Here is a 14,356-nt window from a genome sequence, read left to right on the forward strand (position 1 = left end):
CTCTCCATGTTAAGCTTCGGGTGAAGAGCCGCTCTGGTGTGGACTCTTGAGAGCGTTGTCGTGGAGCTTAGGTGTGTTAGGTCGTAGCATGGGATGTTTAGTTCTTCCGGTGTTTGTTGCTGGTAGCGTAGTCGCATGCGTTCTGCGTGTGCTGGACATCTCAAGATCGGCTTTGTAAGAGTACTACCTCACCATCTTGTATCGTCCGATCGCGTTCTTCTTCAGTTGGTGCTTTATCTATAAAGCGGGTCAAACGCCTGTTTCAAGAGAGATCTAAACGCCTGTTTCGGGGGAGTACATACATCTTTTATGGCATGAAGGAGCCTAGCCGCCTCTTTGACTCAGCAATTCTATTCGGTTGCTATATGTTAGATGTCATCTCTAAAAACATTTGACTACTTTGCATGTTTCCTGATTTATTAATTTAAAAAGCCGAGCACATCTTATGCCTCTGTTCTAAAAACAAGAACAAAATGTGTAAATGTGTATACCAACATGCTGGAGAGTTAAGCTTCCCCAAACAAATATTGGAGGATAAATAATTTTTGCCGGTCCAGCAAATTTACTTTAAGAAATTGCTTCTTCATGGATAGAACCACGAGCCCACAACAACGTTGTATAAATGACACACATGTCACTAACTTGTGCCCCATGACTCATGTCTATTTCTAGGTCTTTCCCTTCTCGATATTAAGGTCATGTTTGGATGGCGCCCACGCCCGCCCTACCAAATCGGGGTGCAGCCATCGAAACGCCTCGCCCACGCCCTCAGTCAACAATAGGATTTTGGTAGGGTGGTTACTGGCTGCGACCCAAACAGGCCCTAAGTGCATATACAAATTCAAATTTTATGCAAATTGCACTACTCAAAAGTAACACACGTCAACAGGAGACAGTGACTCTAGAAACAGGCTCTAAGTGCAGATGCAAATTGCACTATTCGAAATCAAAAGTAACACACGTCAACAGAAGGCAGTGACTCTGGAAACAGGCCACAGACTACGTTCAGACATGGACTTAGGAAGGTAACCACTGATTAAAGTACTACAAGTAACCCGTTACAGCAATGGCAGAAATCACAATGAACAGCCCAGAACAAATTGAAAAGTCTCTCCTAATTAAGGATCACGTAAGAACATCACCTATCACTCTATCAGATTAGGGCTAAATTGTCCTCACTCTAGCCTAGCTTCTCCCCCAACTGGACTGCTGGTCTAGCTGATTAGGATAGAACCCAGTCAACGCCCTGCAAAATGTGTCAGTGATGAGGAGACCAAAACAAAACGGCAGCAGATTCTACTCCTGGGGAGTCAAGCAGAGGTTGATATCAGGGGAAGGCCTGTGACCCATGGGTTGTGCGCCAACAGGCCAGCCGACCATGGTGAAGCCTGCGGAGCTTGAGTTCAGGTTCATGGGGCCGGTGGTTGCAGTGTGCTCCACATTGGCATGGACTTGTAGGGGCGCCATGGGGACCGGAGGCCCATGGCGACCATTGCCAGGAGCCGCCTGAGAGATGGGCATTGCAGCAGTGAGCACCGGAGGAGGGGCGTCAGCCTCCGGCGGCGTCGGAACGGCAGATGGTTGCGGGTGCATGCCCATCCTCCTCTGATGCTGCTTCAGACTGTTTGGTAGGAAGCTCCCCACAATCACCTGTTCAGACGGTCTGTGTTAGAGAACGAAGAAGAGATGGTTTCAAAATTCAAAAGGTGTGAGAGCACTTGAAAAGCCGGGTCTATACCTGGATAGGAGTGGCAGCACGCAGCATACCGGCGACTACTCCGCCAATGACACGACCATCGGGGCCAGCAAGTGACACACTGAGCCCACCGGTCCTCTTCCGGCCACCTTCCTCGGCCATTGTGAAGGAGCCAGTCAGCTGAAGAATCTCAAACAGGCCCTGGAAATCAGATGCACGAAATATTTTCAGTTTGAATCGGTAAGACACAATACACCAGTTAAAATAGGCAAGGAATTCATCCATCCTCATAGGTACATAGCCATTAGCCAAGTTGCATTGTGTATAAATAAAGCCAAATTAGTGCAAAGTGCAAACTACTCCGGACAAATGAAACATTCAACAGAGATTCGCAATAGCAATTCTTGTAAAATGTTCGGTTGCTATCTGTCTTTTTTTAGGGGATCGCTATCTATCTCTTAATACATAGGCACGCAACCCTCTTGCGCATTCCAGAAAAAAAAAGTGATAAGAGGCAAACAGCAAATTCTTGGTGCCATTTTTGTTGCATACCTCGTAGGTGAAGGTGCTATCAGATGAGCCAGATGAGCCAGGCTTGTTGAATGCCACATTAGAGATGGTCCCACTGGCAGCGAGGATGCAGACCGAGCGTGGACCCCTCTGAGAGAATGACATTATGCGCGCCGCCACATCCTACAAACCAAATCGGACAAGAACAGCGATGTGTTTCTCAAATTACGACACCCCTCCGCTACTAGATCACAATGTAAGGGAAAAGTAGAGGTTTAAGATGCCAAAGACGCTAATTAATTACCTCTCTAGCAGGGACGATGATGACATGCGGTGTGAAGCTCCCTCCAGCTGAGAGCGCATACCATTCCCCTTCACAAATCACAAGTATTGCAATCAGGCAAACAATTACACTAGTTTTCTAGGTCACTGAACTACTGGAGAGCATGAAACAAGGACCTTAATCAAGGTTAGCATATAAGTACGAAATCACCTACTAACTTTCTAACGGATCAGGTCGATTAGTTCAACCCTGCCAGATAAATCTGACAATAATGCGTACGCAAGCTAGGTTGGTGAGAATAAATGGGAGAAGAGTACAGGTAAAGGTTGGTGAGAATAAGTGGAGATTAAACATAGGAATCACTTTAATAACATCGGAGATGGATGCGACAAGATGAGAGTCAAGAACAGCAGAACTGTCCTAACAGATACTACCGCCCAAACTGGACCCCATCCTAGCAATGGAATAGAAATGCACAAGGGGGAGCAAACATGGCAAGAACCCGAACAGCAAAAATGGAAGCTTTGGGTCGCTCAAGAAGAAGGTTTGGATTCCAGAGGGAACATACGGACCTAGGGTGGCTAGGATCTGCCGTCTCCCGGAGCCGCGTGGCCGGCCCCTGCGCCGCCCGGAGCTCAAGCCGGCCACCTGCTCGCCGTCACCCGCCATCTGCATGCCGTTGCCGTTGCCGTTGTCCCCCGCGCGGGCCTCGGTCGGCTTTTCCTGCTCGCCGGCGAAGCTCCACGCGTGCGGCGTCGCGGCCGCGTACCCTCCTCCGTGGCCAGCCGCGGCCTGCGGCGGGGACGGCGTCGGGGAGGTCGACGGCGAGGAGGGAGAGGAGCGGTACTCCACCTTGGCTGCTCCTTGCGGCTCCGCCATGGAAACGTCTGCTCTGAACAGGCCGAGACCGGCTTCATGGCCACCTGCCACCGCAATGCCCACCCTCCCCTCCATGTAGCATGTGGGGGTGGCCGGTCTTTCGTGGGGTTTCTTGGTTTGCTGGCTTGGCCTCAAAACGAGGAAGAAGACAGAGCAGAGGAGACGCCTACTCTAGTTTTGCAAGTTTGCTTTCTTTCCCCGGTTGCTCTAGCCGAGGCACCAGTGGCACCGTTGTAGTACTCCCTCCGTCCGAAAATACTTGTCATCGAAATGAATAAAAAAAAATGTATCTAGAATTAAAATACATCTAGATACATCTTTTTTATCCATTTTAATGACAAGTATTTCTGAACTGGGGAGTAGTAGCATATGCCAAAGTTCTATGGGGGGAAATATTTTAAAGACGAGGGAGAGAAATGGTGGCAGAGATAAAACAGAGAGAGATATTGGGGGCAGAAACTGCACAAGAATGGCGGGGTTCCTGCTCTCTCTCTCTCTGCACAAGAAACACCCACACACACTCTCTCTCCATTCTTTAAGGAACGACCTCTCTCCTTTGACCAGCCAGCTGATTGGTTGGACTGCAAAAGTGTACTGGAGTATACAACAACATACTTCCAATATAATGAACAGTAGAATACTGTGTGCAATAAGACAAACTACGGCAAATGATATTATGTATTACTTCCATTATTACAATGAACAGTTGAAAAATGAATGAGACAACTCACGATATTATGCACTACTATTTCAAACAGCTTAAACTATGAAACTGTGTTTAATGGTGTGGTGCTTACCTTTGACTAAAGTGTACTGTGTCTAAGAATATGCAATGATTTACTCAGTGGCAATGCAGATTTACACGCACACAAAAAAAATCGCCATGAGAACAAATTCAAATTTTACAGAGAAGATTGTGGGGCTCTTGGGATGACCCTTTTTTCCCCTCCCACCCCTCCCTCCTCTCCGAGACCCACCACCCCTACCACTGCCATTATAACTGAAACCGCAACTCCACCATCCAAGGCCGCATCCCATCACCTTTCTGGCATGAACATGACTACTTTTGGTCCTCCCAGGTTGCCTTCTGGAACACACTCGTCACGGGAAACACCATGGGCATGGACTTCGAAGAAAAGATCCGCTACCACACCGAGGTGCCCTCACCCTACCCTGGATCCAACAACAACACCTACCTCCAACATGGCAATGGGTACCCGCTACCCGCGAACCTGACGGGTAAAAACCCTATTAGGGTAAGGGTTTTGAAAAGTTAAGTACCCATAAATAGGAAAAAAATGTACTTGTCGGGTAAGCCGAGTACGGGAACACAATACCCATACCCGCGTACCCACCTACCCACATATTAGTACATCTTACAGGTAGGTCCCCTATGTCATTCACTAAAAAGGGAACCGCTAGCCTAACCCAGCCACAGCCCGCACACAAAATCCCCTCCCCTCACCCACCCATCACGCCGTCACACAACACAAACCCCATCTTCCTCTCGCCTCGGCTGCAACCCTAGGTGGTAGGCGCCACCGGCGCTGCCTGGAGTAGGGGAGCGACGTGACCAGGCCATCTCCCAAAGCACCTCTTCCATTGCAAGATAAATCAATCTAGTTGGCCAAACCAAACAGATAGATCAGACAGAAATACAAAGCTATAACAATCATGCATAAAAGAGTTTTGAGTGAGATCGCAATGGAAGAAGGAATTGAGAATGGCAAGAGCCTAAGCTTGGGGATGCCCAAGGCACCCCAAGGTAATATTCAAGGAGCACCAAGCATCTAAGCTTGGGGATGCCCCGGATGTCATCCCCTCTTTTGTCTTCAATCCGTCGGTAAATTTACTTGAGGCTATATTTTTATTCACCACATGATATGCGTTTTGCTTGGAGCGTCTTGTATGATACGAGTCCTTGTTTTTTAGTTTGCCACAATCATCCTTGTTGTACACACCTTTTGAGAGGGATACACATTAATCGTGAATTTATTAGAATACTCTATGTGCTTCACTTATATCTTTTGAGCTAGGCAGTTTGCTCTAGTGCTTCACTTATATCTTTTTAGAGCACGACGGTGGCTTTATTTTATAGAAATCGATTAACCCTCAAGCTTCACTTATATTATTTTGAGAGTCTTAAATAACATGGTAATTTGCTTAGGTCATGAATTTAGTCCTAGTATGATGGGCATCCAAGAGGGATATAATAAAAACTTTCATATAAAGAGCATTGAATATATGAGAAGTTTGATTCCTTGCATTTGTTTTGAGATATAAAGATGGTGATATTAGAGTCATGCTAGTGAGTAATTGTGGATTGGTAGAAATAATTGTGTTAAAGTTTGTGATTCCCGCAGCATGCACGTATGGTGAACCGTTATGTGATGAAGTCGGAGCATGATTTATTTTTTGATTGTCTTCCTTATGGGTGGCGTTCGGGGACGAGCGATGGTCTTTTCCTACCAATCTATCCCCCTAGGAGCATGCGAGTAGTACTTTGTTTCGATGGATAATATTTTTTTGCAATAAGTATGTGCGTTCTTTATGACTAATGTTGAGTCCATGGATTATACGCACTCTCATCCTTCCACCATTGCTAGCCTCTCTAGTACCGTGCAACTTTCATCGGTGCATTAAACCCACCATATACCCTTCCTCAAAACAACCACCATACCTACCTATTATGACATTTCCATAGCCATTCTGAGATATATTGCCATGCAACTTCCACCATTCTGTTTGTTATGACACATACCATCATTGTCATATTGCTTTGCATGATCATGAAGTTGGCATAGTATTTGTGGCAAGGCCACCGTTCATATTTTTTATACATGTCACTCTTGATTATTGCACATCCCGGTATACCGCCGGAGGCATTCATATAGAGTCATATCTTGTTCTAGTATCAAGTTGTAATTCTTGAGTTGTAAGTAAATAAAAGTGTGTTGATCATCATTATTAGAGTATTGTCCCATGTGAGGAAAGGATGATGGAAACTATGATTCCCTCACAAGTTGGGATGAGTCTCCGGACTTTATATAAAAATAAAAGAGGCCAAAGAAGCCCAAATAAAAAAACAGGCCAAAGAAGCCCAAACAAAAAAAATAAAAAAATGAGAGAAAAGAGAGAAGGGACAATGTTACTGTCCTTTTTCCACACTTGTGCTTCAAAGTAGCACCATGGTATTCATGATAGAGAGTCTCCTATTTCGTCACATTCATATACTAGTGCGAATTTTTCATTATAGAACTTGTCTTCTATATTCCAATGACGGGCTTCCTCAAATTGCCCTAGGTCTTCGTGAGCAAGAAAGTTGGATGCACACCCGCTTAGTTTCTTTTTGAGCTTTCATACACTTATAGCTCTAGTGCATCCGTTGCATGGCAATCCATACTCACCTGCATCGATATCAATTGATGGGCATCTCCATAGCCCATTAATTTGCCTAGTTGATGCGAGACTTTCTCCTTATTTTTGTCTTCTCCACAACCACCATATTCTGTTCCACCTATAGTGCTATATCCATGGCTCACGCTCATGTATTGCGTGAAAGTTGAAAAAGTTTGAGAACATCAAAAGTATGAAACAATTGCTTGGCTTGTCATCGGGGTTGTGCATGATTAAATACTTTGTGTGATGAAGATGGAGCATAGCCAGACTATATGATTTTATAGGGATAGCTTTCTTTGGCCATGTTATTTTGAGAAGACATGATTGCTTTATTAGTATGCTTGAAGTATTATTGATTTTATGTCAATATTAAACTTTTGTTTTGAATGTTATAGATATGAATATTCTTGCCACAATAGAGAAGATTGCATTGATAAATATGTTAGGTAGCATTCCACATCAAAAATTCTGTTTTTATCATTTACTTACTCAAGGACGAGCAGGAATTAAGCTTGAGGATGCTTGATACGTCTCCAACGTATCTATAATTTTTTATTGTTCCATGCTGTTATATTATCTGTTTTGGATGTTTTATATGCATTAATATGCTATTTTATATTATTTTTGGGACTAACCTATTAACCAAGAGCCCAGTGCGAGCTTTTGTTTTTTCCTTGTTTTTGAGTTTATAGAAAAGGAATATCAAACGGAGTCCAAACGGAATAAAATTGCAGTGATTTTTCTTGGACCAGAAGACACCCAAAAACTTGGGGAGGGGGTCAGAAGACTCATGAGGAGTCCACGAGCCCTCAAGGCGCGCCCTAGGGGGGTGGGCATGCCCCCTGGCTTGTGGACCCCTCGGGAGTCCCCCAACCCTAATCTTTGCACTATAAATTCCCAAATATTCCCCCAACATTAGAAGCTTCCACCAAAATACTTTTCCCCCGCCGCAAGCCTCTGTTCCCTTGAGATCCCATCTTGTGGCCTTTTCCGGCGATCTGCCGGAGGGGGATTCGATCACGGAGGGCCTCTACATCAACCTTGCCGCCCTTCCGATGATGCGTGAGTAGTTTACCACAGACCTACGGGTCCATAGCTAGTAGCTAGATGGCTTCTTCTCTCTCTTTGATCTTCAATACAATGTTCTACTTGATGTTCTCGGAGATCTATTCGATGTAATACTCTTTTGTTGTTTGTTTGTTGAGATCTGATGAATTGTGGATTTATGATCAGATTATCTATGAATATTATTTGAGTCTTCTCTGAACTACTTTATGCATGATTAAGATATCTTTGTATTTCTCTTCAAACTATCAGTTTGGTTTGGCCAACTGGATTGGTTTTTCTTGCAATGGGAGAGGTGCTTAGTTTTGAGTTCAATCTTGCGGTGTCCTCGCCCAGTGACAGAAGGGGTAGCGAAGCACGTCTTGTATTGTTGCCACCAAGGATAAAAAGATGGGGTTTATTGTAGGGGATCGTAGCAGAATTTTAAAATTTCCTACGCATCACCAAGATCCATCTATGGAGTATCCTAGCAACGAGGGGAAAGGAGTGCATCTACATACCCTTGTAGATCGCGAGCGGAAGCGTTCCAATGAACGGGGTTGATGGAGTCGTGCTCGCCGTGATCCAAATCACCGATGACCGAGTGCCGAACGGACGGCACCTCCGCGTTCAACACACGTACGGAGCAGCGACGTCTCCTCCTTCTTGATCCAGCAAGGGGGAAGGAGAGGTTGATGGAGATCCAGCAGCACGACGGCGTGGTGGTGGATGTAGCGGGATCTCGGCAGGGCTTCGCCAAGCTTCTGCGAGAGGGAGAGGTGTTGCAGGGGAGGAGGGAGGCGCCAAAGGCTGTAGTGTTGCTGCCCTCCCTCCCCCCTTTATATAGGCCCCCTGGGAGGGGGGGGGGGCGCCGGCCAAGAACCCATCTATGGGGGGGCGGCCAAGGGGGGGGAAACTTCCCCCCCAAGTCAAGTGGGGCGCCCCCCCACCCTAGGGTTTCCAACCCTAGGCGCAGGGGGAGGCCCATGGGGGGCGCCCCAGCCCACTAAGGGCTGGTTCCCTTCCCACTTCAGCCCATGGGGCCTTCCGGGATAGGTGGCCCCACCCAGTGGACCCCCGGGACCCTTCCGGTGGTCCCGGTACAATACCGATAACCCCCGAAACTTTCCCGGTGGCCGAAACTGGACTTCCTATATATAATTCTTCACCTCCGGACCATTCCGGAAATCCTCGTGACGTCCGGGATCTCATCTGGGACTCCAAACAACTTTCAGGTTTCCGGATACTCATATCTCTACAACCCTAGCGTCACCGAACCTTAAGTGTGTAGACCCTACGGGTTCGGGAGACATGCAGACATGACCGAGACGCCTCTCCGGTCAATAACCAACAGCGGGATCTGGATACCCATGTTGGCTCCCACATTTTCCACGATGATCTCATCGGATGAACCACGATGTCGAGGATTCAATCAATCCCGTATACAATTCCCTTTGTCAATCGGTATGTTACTTGCCCGAGATTCGATCGTCGGTATCCCAATACCTTGTTCAATCTTGTTACCGGCAAGTCTCTTTACTCGTACCGCAATGCATGATCCCGTGACTAACTCCTTAGTCACACTGAGCTCATTATGATGATGCATTACCGAGTGGGCCCAGAGATACCTCTCCGTCATACGGAGTGACAAATCCCAGTCTCGATCCGTGCCAACCCAACAGACACTTTCGGAGATACCCGTAGTGTACCTTTATAGTCACCCAGTTACGTTGTGACGTTTGGCACACCCAAAGTACTCCTACGGTATCCGGGAGTTGCACGATTTCATGGTCTTAGGAGAAGATACTTGACATTGGAAAAGCTCTAGCAAACGAACTACACGATCTTTGAGCTATGCTTAGGATTGGGTCTTGTCCATCACATCATTCTCCTAATGATGTGATCCCGTTATCAATGACAGCTAATGTCCATAGTCAGGAAACCATGACTATCTGTTGATCAACGAGCTAGTCAACTAGAGGCCTACTAGGGACACGTTGTGGTCTATGTATTCACACATGTATTACGATTTCCGGATGACACAATTATAGCATGAACAATAGACAATTACCATGAACAAAGAAATATAATAATAACCATTTATTATTGCCTCTAGGGCATATTTCCAACATTTATATCATATTGCTTGAGTTTATCCCTCTACATCATGTCATCTTACTTAAGACGTTACTCCGTTCTTATGAACTTAATACTCTAGATGCATGTTGGGTAGCGGTCGATGTGTGGAGTAATAGTAGTAGATGCAGGCAGGAGTCGGTCTACTTGTCACAGACGTGATGCCTATATTCATGATCATTGCCTTAGATATCATCATAACTTTGCGCTTTTCTATCAATTGCTCAACAGTAATTTGTTTACCCACCGTATGTTATCTTCAAGAGAGAAGCCTCTAGTGAAACCTATGGCCCCCGGGTCTATTTTCCATCATATATTTTCATATCTGTAAACCAAAAAACCCAAAAATACCTTGCTGCAATTTATTTATATTTACTTTAGTTTGCTCTTTTATTTATGTTTTATACCTATCTCTTTTAGATCTCACTCTTGTTCGTGACTGTGAAGGGATTGACAACCCCTTTTTCGTGTTGAGTGCAAGTGTTTGTTAGTTTGTAAAGGTACATAGATTGGAGACTTGCTTGTGCCTCCTACTAGATTGATACCTTGGTTCTTAACTGAGGTAAATACTTATCTCTACTTTGTTGCATCACCCTTTCCTCTTCAAGGAAAAAATCAACACAAGCTCAAGAAGTAGCAGTGCTTTTTAGGGTTCTCAGAGCAACAAGTAAAATCATGAATTTCACACAAGCATAGCATAGCAAACAATTTATTTGTTCCATAAGAGCATCCCTTTTTGAGACAAATGATTACGAACAAAATGAGCATGCTCACCTAATGATTTTACCTCAACTAAACTAGTTGAGGTTTTAGCACGAGCACAAATGGATCAAAGATGATCCAAGTAGAAAACTTTAAGTGGATCCATATGTTTTTACATTTCCTTTTCTATTTCTGGTGGGTTGACATGAAGGCAATAAAAACAAGGAAGCAAGCAAACAAAAATGTTCTCTGTGTTTTTTTAAACGTTTTAGAAGTGGGGGAGATGAAAATGAGTGGCAAATGGCAAATGAAATTAAATCCAAGGAGATGAAAGTTTATGGTATGGTAGTTGATAGGTTTTGGTGATGTCTCCCCGGCAACGGCGCCAGAAATTCTTCCTGCTACTTGTGAGCCGCGTTGGGATTTCCCTGAAGAGGAGAGGATGATGCAGTACAGAGATAAGTATTTCCCTTAGTTAAGAACCAAGGTTATCAATCCAGTAGGAGAACCACGCAAGACCTTGTGAACAACACCTACACACAAAATAACAAATACTTGCCCCAACACAAATAAGGAGTTGTCAATCCCTTGGCGGTTAATTGCAAGGATCAAATCTTGCAGTGATAGATAGAAAACAAAAACACAAAATAAAAGTAAAGTAAATAAATTGCAACAAGGTATTTTTGGATTTTAATATATGATAAAGATAGACTCGGGGGCCATAGTTTTCACTAGAGGCTTCTCTCTTGAACATAGCATTCAGTGGGTAGGCAAATTACTGTTGGGCAATTGATAGAAAAGTGCATAGTTATGACAATATTCAAGGCAATGATCATGTATATAGGCATCATGTCCGAGACAAGTAGACCGACTCCTGCTTGCATCTACTACTATTACTCCACACATCGATCGCTATCCAGCATGCATCTAGAGTGTTAGGTTCATAAAGAACGAAGTAATGCCTTAAGCAAGATGACATGATGTAGACAAAGTAAACCCAATTAATATGAATAAACCCCATCTTTTTATCCTTAATGGCAACAATACAAGTATGTGTCATGTCACTTTCTGTCACTGGGATTGAGCAACGCAAGATCGAACCCATCACAAAGCACCTCTCCCATAGCAAGATAAATCAATCTAGTTAGCCAAGCCAAACGGATAGATCGGAGAGAAATACAAAGCTATAACAATCATGCATAAAAGAGTTCAGAGAAGACTCGAATAATATTCATGAATAATCTGATCATAAACCCAGAATTCATTGGATCCCAACATACACACTGCAAAAAGGATTACATCAAATAGATCTCCAGAACATCGAGGAGAACCTTGTATTGAAGATCAAGGAGAGAGAATAAAGCCATCTAGCTACTAGCTATGGACCCATAGGTCTATGGTAAACTACTCACACATCATCGGAAGGGCAGCAAGGTTGATGGAGAGGCCCTCCGTGATCGATTCCCCTCCGGCAGAGTGCCGAAAAAGGTCGTCAGATGGGATCTCTGAAGAACAAAAACTTGCGGCGGCAGAAAAAGTATTTTGGGTCGCCCCTGATGTATTGTGAATATTTGGGAATTTATAGAGCTGGAATTAGGTCAGGAGGTGCCACAAGGGGCCCACAAGCCTGGGGGCGCCCCCCTGGGGCGCGCCTGGCAGGCTTGTCGCTCCCTCATGACTCTTCGGGTCTTCTCCCGAAGCTTCTACGGTCCCTTCTGGTCCAGAAAAAATCATCAAAAAGTTTCATAGCGTTTGGACTCCGTTTGGTACTAATTTTCTGAAAAGCCAAAAAGAAGAAAAAAAACAGCAACTGGCACCGGGCATTAGGTCAATAGGTTAGTCCCAAAAATGATATATAATTACATAATAAACATACAAGATTGATACTATAATAGCATGGAACAATAAAAAAATATAGATATGTCGGAGACGTATCACCTGTTGGATTCAGGGTTCCGCAGACCCTTGAGAGGTTCGAACTCTAGGGTGCGTGTGAAGAACTCGTCCTCCCCAGTCTGCCTACACACCGATTCCATGGCCTAGCTCGATGAAACAAACAAACTAGAGACAAGGTAGTTTACCCAGGTTCGGGACACCTTGCGGTGTAAAACCCTACTCCTGCTTTGTGGTGTATTGGCCTCGAGGGGTTGTGGATGAACTAGTACAATGGTTGAACAACCTTAGGAGGTGAGGTGTTCTTGCGCTCGATCTACATTTCGATGAGCTGGTGAGTGCGAGGATGATCTAAACCATGTGTCCCGTTCTATGGTGGTGGCTAGGTCCTATTTATAGTGGCCCTGGTCCTCTTCCCAAATGTAGGCGGGAAGGGATCCCACAACGGCCAAATTCAAAGGGAGACAACTAGTACAAGTTATCCTGACAAAAGTAGTCTTCGCCTGCAAAAGCCTCTGGTGGTGACATCGCGGTGGGCTCCGCGATGACCTCCATCCTGCTGTCCTGGCGGTCTTGGTCTTGTTGCACCGATATGGAAACCTTTGCTTGATTCCTCGGGACTCCGCGCCTGTGCTTGCCTCCTTAGCACCAAAGAGGAAACTGGTACACTGCACCCGCTGGCGCCCGCCTGGCCTTGCTCGTTATGGCTCACGTCATGTGAACCTCGCGAGGTGCAGCTTGCATACATATCTCCGCTCCTCGAGAGCCAGCCTGGGGAGGCCGCCCCAGGGAGGTCTTGGTGTTGCCCGCCTCACGAGGCTTGGCCCCTCGTGAGGGTCTTGGGTTGTTGTTGCTGAAGCTGGGCCATACCGGGCCGTTGACGGAGCCACGTGATACGTCTCCGTCGTATCTATAATTTTTGATTGTTTCATGCCAATATTATACAACTTTCATATACTTTTGGCAACTTTTTATACTATTTTTTGGGACTAACATATTGATCCAGTGCCAGTTCCTGTTTGTTGCATGTTTTTTGTTTCGCAGAAAATCCATATCAAACGGAGTCCAAACGGGATAAAAACTGATGGAGATTTTTTTTGGGATATATGTGAATTTTGGGAAGTGGAATCAACGCGAGACGATGCCCGAGGGGGCCACGAGGCAGGGGGAATATTTGTTCTACCTTTATCTCCTCGTTGGGTTCAACACTCTTACTTATCGAAAGAGGCTACAATTGATCCCCTACACTTGTGGGTTATCAAGACCTTTTTCTGGCGCTGTTGCCGAGGAGCAATAGCGTGGGGTGAATATTCTCGTGTGTGCTTGTTTGCTTTATCACTAAGTAGTTTTTATTTCCTGTTCTAAGTTGTTCTCTATCTTTAGTTATGGATATGGAACACGAAACACCAAAAAAATTAGCGGTACTTGCTACTCATGGAGATGGGGAACTTCCTAAAACCCTCGATGCTCATTATGTGAAAGATATTATGTACTACTTTGATAATCCTGAGAAAACCCCATTCAATTTTGTTATGGGAGACACGTTGGATCAACGTGAATACTTTAGGGATTATCGCTTGACTCAAAAAGGGAAACTATTATGGGATCAAATTTATATGTTGTATTGGAATGCTAGGCAACTATGCTTGAGATATGATTATACTTGTTGCTCTAGGATGAAGGCTCCACACCTTCCCTTTTCATGCAAATTTAATGATGATAAAACCTTGGCTTCTTATGCTAATGGTATATATGATTACTATGATGTGGAACAAATAGTAGAATTCGTTGCTTTTATGGGTGCTTATGAAATT

General features: G+C 45.0%; 1 protein-coding gene across 1 annotated transcript; it reads right to left on the bottom strand.

The window, feature by feature from the left end:
- Window positions 1–919: 919 nt before the first annotated feature.
- Window positions 920–3,575, bottom strand: LOC123124564 (AT-hook motif nuclear-localized protein 7). The gene is made up of 5 exons (XM_044545154.1): window positions 3,062–3,575; window positions 2,511–2,578; window positions 2,249–2,389; window positions 1,739–1,897; window positions 920–1,650 (listed from the first exon to the last, which is right to left on the bottom strand). The coding sequence occupies exons 1-5, from the start codon at window positions 3,441–3,443 to the stop codon at window positions 1,297–1,299; spliced, it is 1,104 nt and encodes a 367-aa protein (XP_044401089.1). The 5' UTR covers window positions 3,444–3,575; the 3' UTR covers window positions 920–1,296.
- Between the last annotated feature and the right edge of the window lie 10,781 nt (window positions 3,576–14,356).

The sequence above is a fragment of the Triticum aestivum genome, chromosome 5D (genome assembly GCF_018294505.1).
Source record: "Triticum aestivum cultivar Chinese Spring chromosome 5D, IWGSC CS RefSeq v2.1, whole genome shotgun sequence".
NCBI classification, from domain to species: domain Eukaryota; kingdom Viridiplantae; phylum Streptophyta; class Magnoliopsida; order Poales; family Poaceae; genus Triticum; species Triticum aestivum.